The 11293-nt window shown below is 46.1% G+C and overlaps 3 protein-coding genes across 3 annotated transcripts; 1 reads left to right on the forward strand and 2 right to left on the reverse strand.

Annotated features, from left to right (window-relative positions):
* Positions 1-1841: 1841 nt before the first annotated feature.
* LOC102710462 (uncharacterized protein At4g15970-like) lies at positions 1842-3425 on the forward strand. Its single transcript, XM_006646555.1, has 2 exons — positions 1842-2003; positions 2556-3425. The coding sequence occupies exons 1-2, from the start codon at positions 1842-1844 to the stop codon at positions 3423-3425; spliced, it is 1032 nt and encodes a 343-aa protein (XP_006646618.1).
* A 1541-nt stretch (positions 3426-4966) lies between these two features.
* LOC102710754 (uncharacterized protein At4g15970-like) lies at positions 4967-6637 on the reverse strand. The gene is made up of 3 exons (XM_006646556.3): positions 6401-6637; positions 5892-6278; positions 4967-5760 (listed from the first exon to the last, which is right to left on the reverse strand). Exons 1-3 carry the CDS (start codon positions 6632-6634, stop codon positions 5266-5268), a joined length of 1116 nt encoding a protein of 371 aa, XP_006646619.1. The 5' UTR covers positions 6635-6637; the 3' UTR covers positions 4967-5265.
* Positions 6638-8789: 2152 nt separating this feature from the next.
* On the reverse strand, positions 8790-11227 carry LOC102706802 (uncharacterized protein At4g15970-like). The gene is made up of 3 exons (XM_040519939.1): positions 10945-11227; positions 9581-9943; positions 8790-9489 (listed from the first exon to the last, which is right to left on the reverse strand). Exons 1-3 carry the CDS (start codon positions 11170-11172, stop codon positions 8974-8976), a joined length of 1107 nt encoding a protein of 368 aa, XP_040375873.1. The 5' UTR covers positions 11173-11227; the 3' UTR covers positions 8790-8973.
* Between the last annotated feature and the right edge of the window lie 66 nt (positions 11228-11293).

An 11293-nucleotide genomic window follows, 5' to 3' on the forward strand; every position in this document is an offset into this window, starting at 1 on the left:
AAAGTTGTTTTAAAAATTATATTAATCTATTTAGTATTTTTAAATAATTAATTAATTATGTACTAATCTGTTACTCTGTTTTTTCACGTTAGGTAAATTAACTTACCCCTTGCCTCCCGAACGCGGCAAGCTTCTACTACGGGAACGCAGGCGGTGAGCCGGCGAGGTCGCGGTTCCCGCCACCGTCGGCGAACCACGACCAGAAGCATCTTTTGACGGCATCGATCAAGAGCGTGAGATCGATCGCCGCCGGCGAGCTCCAGTCCAGGTCAAGATCGTGTTCCTCGACACGGAGCTCTTCGCCAACTGCTGCGATGGGTTAGAATTGCTGTGTGTTTTTTCCGACGAAAGACAAAGCGCATCTTATTTCTTATAGCTATTTAATAATCGTTTAAATGTTAAAACTAACTATTATAAAATTAAAAACTCGGTCTATTAAGATAAGATAATAAACAGCTATATATTTTTTAGAAGATAATATATTTGAAAATCACATATATAAAAACTGATAAATAGTACGTTGAAAAGGAACTCACCAAATATACGAGGAATAATTAACGTGCTCGCCGACTGAGGACAGGTACACCGGCCTGGCGCCGCCGGAGAACAAAAGACTGCAAGGCGTCGCTGAAACGGCACCAACTGTCAAGAGTCCAATCATGATACGTTGAAGGTTTATTAATCTTTTTTAATTGTTTCTCCATTTTATAACGAAATATGTTTGACTTTTTTTTTCAATGATGGATCATTTGTTTTATTCAAAAAATTATAAAAATATCATTTATTTTACTTGTGACTTATTTTATTATTAAAAGAACTTTAAGCACGACTTGTGGTCAAACGTTAAAAAAATTCAAACATATTACATTATTAAACGGAGGTATTATATATTATATACCTGTGTCATAGTTTCAGGTTTTGACTATTTATTATGCACAGTGACGAACCCACTATAAAATTATAATATGATTAATATAGACTAAAACCCTCTTCGGTTTAGAGAAATTTTACAATAATTTTGGAGGAATTAAACTGTTTCCTCTGAAATTCCCGTAAAATTTCTGTGATCCGAAAAAACCAAAATTTGAAAAACCATAAAACAACTAAATATTAGATTTCTAGCAAGGTTCCACAAATGCCACTGGTTATGTACGCGGCACTTTGCTGAAAATTATGTAAGCCAAAAATTGAATTTTATGACTTAACTTTGGACTTGATTTTATGGTTTTTCATTTTTTTTATAACTTTTGCTTTCTGATCGCTATAAATACGTATATAAAAGTTTTACATGTAAAATATTTTTTTTTGAAAAACGCGTTTTCGCGGGAGCCAAATTTTTTTCCCCAACAACGGTCATTAGCACAAAGTCTGAACCGGAAGCTATTGTTTTAACTCTAAGATGGTGCGTACCACCAAACGGACGAGAAATGTACTGTTATACAATTTTTTTTTTATGTTTCTTGTTGGACCATGTCGCCGTGCACAAGTCTACCGTAGAAGTTTGGCCAGGCTCTGCTCTGAATGTGTACGCCTGGTCGCTCGCGGGTGTTGAACTGAAGAAAACTCGCCGGAAATCGCCATGAACCAATGGTTAATTTGCGTTCTAATTTATTGTTCAGTCGCACAATCGGTTTTGACAGAGTAATCCATGGCCTGGTCCATCAACCGTGTCGTCGTTTAAGTAGCCCAGAAAACGGACCAACACACCTGCAACCTGCAGGTAGATCTGCTGGCTTGGAGCTGGAGCCCTCTCTGTTCTTGGAGATCAAGATCAAAAAGCCAAAGTTAATTACAGTTTCAGAGAGAGAGAGATGGGGTTAGAAGGAAGCGGCGGCGTGACGATGAACCGGAGCCACGTGGTGCCGTTCCTCGTCGGCGCCGCTCTGCCGACGCTGCTGCTCTTCCTCCTCGCGTCCGACAGGGTGGGCGAGCAGCTGGCCATCGTGTCCAACAGCTGGGCGAATCACAACAATGCTCTTGCCCCAGCCCAAGAATTGCATCGGGTAACAATTAACAATTTCCTGATGCATATTGATAATAGCATGTAATATTATGTATAACTCTATAAATATATGTTAAAATGAGAAAGAACAAACATGCATATGAATATACGCATTATCTAGCATCATATCTGTTCCTTCTAAAGCTTCATATATCGTATTAAAAAATCGACTCCTCTAGTATAAAAAAAAACCTCCTCCAGGGTCATTCTTTATATTCAAAAATTTATGCAAAAACATATAAATGTAAGATTTGGTTATACTACCTTTTAATAGTAAAATTTTGTGTAAATAAATGAAATGATGTAAGTTACTACGTATTCAATAAGAAGATGGTCAAACGTACTTACGTTCAAAATTCAACGACACCGTGTCGCCGTACGTCTTTATGTGTTGAAATGAAATTTTCAAGTCGATGAGGAAGAACAGAAAAAATTCAACGACTCCGTGTCACCATGCATGTCACTTCTGCACTTCACTGAAAATTAAGCTAGCATTTTTTTTCTTCTCATGGTGATTTGTAAATTAAGCTAATTGCATTTTATTTGCACGCAGGAAAAGTTCCCCGGACTGCCGGAGCTGCTGCCGAAGGTGGCCATGGAGGACAGGACGGTGATCATCACGTCGGTGAACGAGGCGTGGGCGCGGCCGGGCTCACTGCTCGACCTCTTCCGTGACAGCTTCAAGAACGGCGGGGGGATCGCCCACCTCCTCGACCACGTCCTCGTCGTCGCCGTCGACCCCGCCGGCTTTCGCCGCTGCAAGGCTGTTCACCCGCACTGCTTCCTCCTCGAGGTCAGCTCCGCCGCCAACCTCAGCTCCGCCAACCGCTTCATGACCAGCGGCTACGTCGAGCTCGTCTGGGCCAAGCTCTCCCTCCAGCAGCGCGTCCTCGAGCTCGGCTACAGCTTCCTCTTCACCGACGCCGACGTCATGTGGTTCCGCGACCCGTTCCGGCACATCAAGCTCTACGCCGACATGGCCGTCTCGTGCGACCGTTTCTCCGGCGACGCCGACGACATGGCCGGGAACGCGCCGAACACCGGCTTCTACTACGTGAAGTCGACGAACCGGACGGTGGCGATGCTGAGGCAGTGGCAGGCGGCGAGGTCGCGGTTCCCTCCTGACAACGACCAGGGCATCTTCAACGCCATCAAGCGCGAGCTCGCCGGCGGCGAGCTGAACGTCAGGATCGTGTTCCTCGACACGGCGCTCTTCGGCGGCTTCTGCCAGTACCGCAACGACGACGTGGACAGCGTGTGCACGATGCACGCCAACTGCTGCGTCGGGCTGGAGAACAAGGTGCACGACCTGAGGAACGTGCTCGCCGACTGGAAGAACTACACCGGCCTGCCGCCGCCGGAGAAGAAGACGGCCAGATTCAGCTGGACTGTCCCTGCGAAGTGCAGGACGTCATTCCGCTGACGTCATCCTGGGCATGACGGACGGAGCGCACGACCCTGCGCAGCGGCGTCTCGGCCTCCCCAATCCCCATCCGCCCGCCGGCTCCACACGCCGGTCGACGGCGAGGAGGAGGCAGACGGAGGCAATCCCCAGCGGAAAGGAGGAGGTTGCATGCGTGGGCAGTACAGCGGCCCGCGGTCGATCGCCACGGCCACGGCGCCGCTCTGCTGCTCCTGGCGGGGGGCGGCTACCGGCCGCCGGACGCTGCTACATACCGCGCCGCCGCACACTGGAGAACTCTCGGCGATCTCCCCGTCTCGGTTTTCGGTGACTCGCGTCTCGCTCGGGAGTCGCCAGTCGACCCTACCCCAATCTGTGATTGTGCATGGAATTCGCGCCGGCACGGACACGTCGAGAGGGGTTTTGGGTTGTGATTTGTTACTCCCGGCGTTCCGCTTTTCCATTCGAAAGGCGTAATTAGATGTTACGCCTACCATTGACGCTCAAGGAAACGGTAGTTGTTGCGCCTTATCAGAAGTTCCTCTAACTTAAGTAAGAGAGACATGAGTGGCTGACGTGAGTCCCACTGCTCATGTACCTACGTATTAATCAGTCTGAGTTAAAGACAGCAGAGCCCGTTCCCTTGCAGCCCTTGCTGCTGTGCCTTTCGGCTTGTATAGGCCTAATGACCTTGCTTCACATTGTCATATGACTCATTTGATGGCCCTTGACATCTCGACCCTCCCACATGTATCTTTACCGGGCCATACACCTCTACATGGGCAAAATAGTTGGCTCAAGTGCTTAGCTACCATCCTCCATATTTTAACATTTTAGTAGATCCCGTTGCGGATTGTTTGATACGTGTTTAATTATTTGTTTTATTAAAAAATATGTAAATATGTGATGATATAAATTATAAATTTAGAAGTAAATTTAATCATAAAAATGATATTTACACTAGTTTTTTTAATAAAATAAATGATCGAACGTATGTCGAATAGTCAACAACTTTATTTATTGAAATACATTGGAAATATATATGTTGTTGGACTGTAGTTAAAGCACGTATATGTTCGCTACACATCAATGAAATTGTTTTTGTAAAATCTATATTAAAATGATGTATCTGAAATTCTCAGCGTTTGTTACTATTAAGTATTAACTAGTTATGCCTGTGACAGTATGGTACCATAATATTTTTTAGTAAATTATTAACTTTCGTGTTAGTCAATTTTTTTTTGGATAATTAGTTCAAATGAGCTCTACCTAGATTCATGACATATATCAAATATATTTAAGGAAAGAATGCAATGGCACTGTATTGTCTAAGAATGTATTAATCACGACCATCATCAACAATTCTATGAATACATATACGAGGATAACATAAATCCACGCATACGAGGTGGCAGAGGTGATGCATTGGCGACAATATTGCGGAAAGAGGATCACTGCTAAGATCTCATTTCACAAAACTACATTGAACTGTTGTTTTTAAAAAGTTACTACAGTTGTAGTTCTGTAATATAATGCATTGAATATGTAATTTTGTGAACCTTTTGATGCTACTCTATATTTTTGTGATATACACCCTTAAATATATAGTTTCGTGACAACTTTATCAAATTGCCTGTATTTTTTAAATTTTACTCTAATTTTAACCTTTATAGTACAAGAATTAACGTATTCAGAACTACAGCTGCTGCTCCCTGATAAACTACGAACAAACCGAGATGAGACCGAATGAACAACACAACACAGGAGAGGCTTCTTCCTCCATTCCATCATTCCACCGTCCCACGTGGCATCCCACATCTCTAGGCAACGAGGCCTCGAGCACGCACGAATCTCGAAGCTGTCAGTGGATGCACCTGCCTCCCTCGAACGTCCACCCGATGTTGCCCGCCCGCTGCTCCCACCGCGGCCGCGCCGCGTACCTCCGCCAGTCGCGGATCACGTTCCTCAGGTCGTGCAGCTTGTTCTCCAGCCCGATGCAGCACGTCGTGTGCACGGTGGCGATGCGGTTCAGGTCGCGCCCCAGCTGGCAGAACCCGCTCACGGCGGCGGTGTCGATGAACCTGATGCGGACGCCGAGGCCGTCGGCGGCGGCGAGCTCGCGCTTGATCTCGTTGAAGACGAACTGGTCGTGCTCCCCCGGGAACCGGCGTCGCGCCGCGTGCCAGTACGCCATGGCGCGCGCGTTCCTCGCCGTGGCCTTGAAGTAGATGAACCCGGTGTTGGGGTAGTTCCCCAGGTCGTCCGGGTCGCCGAAGTAGAAGTCGCTCGACGTCGTGATGTCCGCCGCCGCCGTGATGTGCACCATCGGGTTCCGGAACCACGCCAGGTCAACGTCCTGCGCGAACAACCCCCCATCGAGCGCACGTCAACGCCTCGCGGAAATCGGCATGTGCATCGCGCCATGATCGAGGACTCCGAGCATCATGGGCTTGGCGCCAACAAAAATGGAAGAAATTAGTAGATTACCGTGAAGAGGAGGTTGTAGCCGAGCTCGAGGACGCGCTGCTGGAGCTTGAGCTTGCTCCAGACGAGGTCGAGGTAGTCCTTGGTCATGTAGCTCTTGGCGCCGGAGAGGTCGAGGCCGGCCACCTCCGGGAGAAGCAGGTGGCAGTGCGGGTGCACGGCGCGGCACCGCCGGAGCGCGCCCTCGTCCATGGCCACCACCACGATGTGCTGCACCAGGTGCGAGATGTTCTCGCCGACCCGGAAGCTCTCCAGGAACGAGTCCATCAGCGACCCCGGCGCCGCCCACGCCTCGTTCACCGACGTCATGATCACCGTCCTGTCCTCCATCGCCGCCCTCCTCACCAACCTCGCGAACTCGTCGTCTTCCTCCTCCTTCTCTCCCTCCATCTGCGAAATCATCACAAACGCCCCAATACCGATGGTTCGATCGATCGATCCGTTCTTGGATTCAGCAATCGCCGGGAGCAAGCTGCTTAACAATGGCGCAAGATCGCAGCTCAAGCACGCACCTGATTAGTTCTTGCCGTTGTGTTCGTCGTCCCTTTCGCCCGTGGAGCGCAAGGCACGGCAGCAGCAGCCTTCTGGTCCTGCCTTGTCCTCGTCGTCGGAGCTATCTCCGGCGTCGACCACGCTGGCCTCGCAGTCGAGGTGAAGAGGAACACAATCAGCACGGTGGCAGAGGCCGCCCCGAGGAGGAAGACGACCACCGGGGAGAGCCCGTTCTTGGAGCTCGCCATCGCCATGCCTGTCAGGCTGCCACTCCCTCGCACGAGCAACTCAGTAGCCGAGCTCTACTCCTCCGTATTTGTAGACTGTAGTCGATCTGTTGCAAGAGCTTGACTTTTTCAAGGAAACCGAAAGCCCAACATGCCACTTCGTGCCGTCCAACTCCACGAAAGTTTTTTAAACTCTACAGAGTGTGCCCACTCGTTTATATATAGGGTTAATTAGATCTATACCATTATAAATAAAGTTTTAAAATATATCATTACTATTCAACTAATTGTAAGGTGCTATTATAAAAATATTAATAAAATATAAATTATCGTAGTATATATTATTTTACCTATATGTAAACTCAAATACGACTCCGTGACCTCTAATCCCCATGAGGCCATGACTCCTGCATCATCGTCAGTTTCCCACGGTCTTCCTTACGTTGATCAAGCGGGCGATTGTTGTCTTATTTATGAAAAAAGTCAAATGACATATATATAAATAAAAAAATTATGAAAATATTTATATACATATTTTTAGTGATCTAAAAGTTAAGCTTAAAATAAACTATAATGAAAAAACTCCAAAATCTACACTAAATCTAAGGTTAAATATTCAAATTTTGTTTTCCAAATATAAGCAAAAAAGCAAAGGATTTGGTAAAACCAGGATTCTGGACAGAGGAGATAGGAAAGCCGAGATGATATGTGCTTGATATCATTGAGATCCATTTTTGTAAGGGCAGAAGCTTCAGAGTATATGCCTGCCGAGACACAGCCATGCACGCATGGTTGTTGGACATTTTTGTATGCCAAGAACTCATAAAGAACAGAGATCGAAGAGACGTAAGGATCTTAGCCGTTGCACCATCCTACTATTGATTGATTCGTTGCAACAGGAATGTGTACAGGTAAGTAGGTATTCGGCTATTCGCGTGTTCACAACCGACACAGGAGGAGACAGATGCCTTCTTGCCCATTGACCATTGTTAATCTATGTGAATTTTGTTCTTTAAAGAAAAATGGGTGTGAAATTTTGATGACCCCTGTGTCCCTGACCTTTTCTCTGTACATGACCAGGCACACACTGTTCAGATTGCACATGGTAGGAACAGGATAAATCAGAAGGACAAGTTGATCACTATGAAAAACGAAGTGACCTGTGTAATCCAAGAGCAGGCGAATCATGGAAGAACAAGTGATCTGAGTGTCACAATATTAGAAGGGGAACTGAGCTTTCAGATAGCCTAGCTTCCCTGTCCAAAGTCTGCAACTGCCAGGTCACTGGAATTGAAGTGTGAGAAAATACAGTTGAGTTGAGAGGTCGAGCATTTACTATTCATTTTTGTTTCTTCACATCACATTCATGAATCTGGAGATAAAGCAAATTAAAGCTGTGATGAGGATTTTTTATTCATTCTGTTCTCATGACATCACATTCATCAATCTTGAGACGAAGTAAAATGAAGTTGAACTGGGCCTTTTCTATTCTTGTTATTTTCTTCACGTCACACTCATCGTTCTGGAGAAGAAAGCAACACAAGAGACAGTCTTGACAGGCGCTTGATTAACAACCGTTTAATTAGCAACAGGTCCTTGGATTCTCGGAACTGGAAGAATCTGAAAATGACCCATTATTCAGAACTATATTTTTTTTGCGTCCATTAAATGATCAAGCAACAACACTATCAGATCTTCTCCTCTTTTACCCCCAAAACTACACGTACTCACTTGTTTCATACAATTGAACATTTTAAGGTTACTGAGAAAGTAAAGATACGTACCAAATTACATACTAAAATCTTAGTTTTTTATATAGTATTTAGAAATATCAAAATTTACGCTAAAAAATTAACTCCGGACACTCTTTCAAAGACTATCAAAAGTGCCTATCATATAGACATAAACACATGTGCACTTCAATACTAGTACAGTACACCTATCTTTTATCTTTGTTTATGCTTATAAATTAAATTTTAAATTTTTAATCCTTAAATTTAGAGTTGATTTTAATATTTTTTATCGTAATTTATTTTCTAGCCTCAGATTTTAGATCGCTATTAACACATGTATAAAAGATTTATTCATAAATGATGTTCGTTTGCGGATACTATGCTGGACTCTTTTCTTGAAAAAAACAAAAAGATGACCTAGGAGTAGATCAGAGACACGAGCGTTTCCCCATCTTAACAACTTGACATTATCCAGAATAATTCCAGAATAGCTCCGTTCTTGAAATGTTACAGTGTTTTCTTAAACTAGAATGTTTTAGTGTTAATTAATCTGTTAATCAAGGTTCATGATCTCCATCTTAGTCGCTGCAATTTCAGTGATCAAATAAACCTGCGCATTTCATCTCTGATAAGCTAAGGATGAACAGGTTTACGCCATCCTACGGAATTCCGGCACCTGGTGGGGTACGTCCACTTGAAGCCACCCTTCTTCCTCTGCTCCGGCGAAAGGCTCGTGTAGTTCTTCCAGTCGGCGGCGATGTCCCTGAGGTCGTGTACCTTGGTGTCGAGGCCGACGCAGCAGTCGGCGTGCATGGTGACGGCGCTGGCGAGGTCGTCGTGGTACTCGCAGAAGCCGCCGAAGTGGAGCGTGTCGAGCGGCTGGATCCTGGCCTGCAGCTTGCCGGCGAGCTCGTGCTTGATGTGGCCGAACACCGCCTGGTCGTGCGCGCCGGGGAACCGCGGCCTCGCCGCCTGCCAGTACCGGAGCATCTCCACGCTCCGGTTGGTCGCCTTCATGTAGTAGAGCCCCGTGTTGAGCGGGTTGTCCAGCGGCGCCCGCGCGGCGGAGTAGTCGTCGGAGGACACCGTCATGTCGGCGTAGAGGCTGATGTGCCGGAACGGGTCACGGAACAACACCATGTCGCAGTCCTACACACAGACGAAATAGAAAAAAAGAATCGGTGGAGCACCAGCTCGATCGCCATTGACGATGACCTCCAGAGCTCGATTGATTACGTACCGTGAAGAGGAAGTTGTAGCCGAACTCGAGGACGCGCTGCTGGAGGGAGAGCTTGGTCCAGACGAGCTCGAGGTACTCCTTGGACATGAAGCGCTTGGCGGAGCTGAGGTCCATGGTCTTGACCTCGAGGAGGAAGCAGTGGGGGTGGACGGCCGCGCAGCGGCGGAAGCCGGCGGGGTCGACGGCGACGACGAGGACGTGGTCGAGGAGATGTGCGGTCCCCTCGCCGTTCTTGAAGCTGTCCCGGTAGAGGTCGAGCAGCGAGCCCGGCGCCGCCCACGCCTCGTTCACCGACGTGATGATCACCGTCCTGTCCTCCATCGCCACCTTCGGCAGCAGCTCCGGCAAGCCGGGGAATCTTTCCTGCACGTGTGAATTTGCCATGGCCCATGGGCTCTTTCGCTAATTTCACTCTGCTTGGGTCAAACAAAATCTGTCTCGGAATGATGGGCTCAGCTGGTAAGCAGAAAAGCCTTAATGGGCCGAGGTAGCAAATTGGCCCATCAACGAAATCCGCGGCCCATTATACGCACGAAGGTTATTTTCAACAACGTCACGTACTCACGTCATAACCAGTCAGTAGATCAAGCATGTCGATTTCACTCACAATATGACTAGGAAGCTGGTAATTTTAACTTGTACCATTTAGTCGACAGTGATCTATATGTTCACCATCATCTTTTGACTTTTATTTATAATTATAAACCAAAGTTTAATTTCAAACTTAAATTTAGAGTTGATTACGAGACTTTTTCACTTAAGTTAGTTAGAGCCTTTGTTTTTATATCACTATAAACACATATAAATATTTTATTCGTAGATTATCTTTTATTTATAAATATATCATTTGATATTTTAAAAAGAACCAAAAAGATGACCCGTTATCTCAAGAGTTTACAGGGTGCCGGTTAAAAGCCGGTACTGATAACCGTTATGAACTGGCACTCAGGCTACGTTCGGGAGTGGATTTGTTATCCGACGCAGAAAATATAATAATAAGTTAGTACATGATTAATTAATTATTAGTTATAAAAAATAGAAAAAATAAATTAATATATTTTTCAAAGTAACTTTCTTTTTTATAGAAAATTTTCGTAAAAAACACACTGTACAGTGTATCCGGGTTAATAGGAGGGGGAGAAGAACACAACCCGCAAGTCATTCAGTTGGTAGTGACTATATTAGAATTGAAAATTCAAGCATATATTTTCTTTTTGAAAAGGAATTAAGCCATATATGATGATATTGAGGTGTTTTGCCCGGGAATTAATGAGGGTGGAGAACTGGAGATTCGAGTAAAAACAAAAAGGTGATCGCGCGATCACGCATGCATATGGACTCATGGAGTTCTGTTCATTTCTTACCTGTGGGGCAGGAGCAGCTCCGTCGACGTCGCCGCCTGTGAGATCATGAGCCGCCGACGACCCACCGCCAGTCCCCCAGCTGGACACGATCGCCAGCTGCTCGCTCACCCTGTCGGAGGCCAGGAAGAAGAGCAGCAGCGTCGGCAGGGCGGCGCCGGCGAGGAACGGCACGACGTGGTTCCGGTTGATCGTCATGCCGCCGCCGCCGCCTCCCCACCCCAACCCCATCTCTCTCTAATCCTCTCTCTCTCTACCTGTGAAAGCCTATAGAAAAATGAGAGCTTAATTAGCTAGATAGATATAGCTACTGTTTCATCATATCGCCACGTACTTAAAAGCCTCGAACTAC

Source organism: Oryza brachyantha, chromosome 1 (assembly GCF_000231095.2).
Source record: "Oryza brachyantha chromosome 1, ObraRS2, whole genome shotgun sequence".
NCBI lineage: Eukaryota > Viridiplantae > Streptophyta > Magnoliopsida > Poales > Poaceae > Oryza > Oryza brachyantha.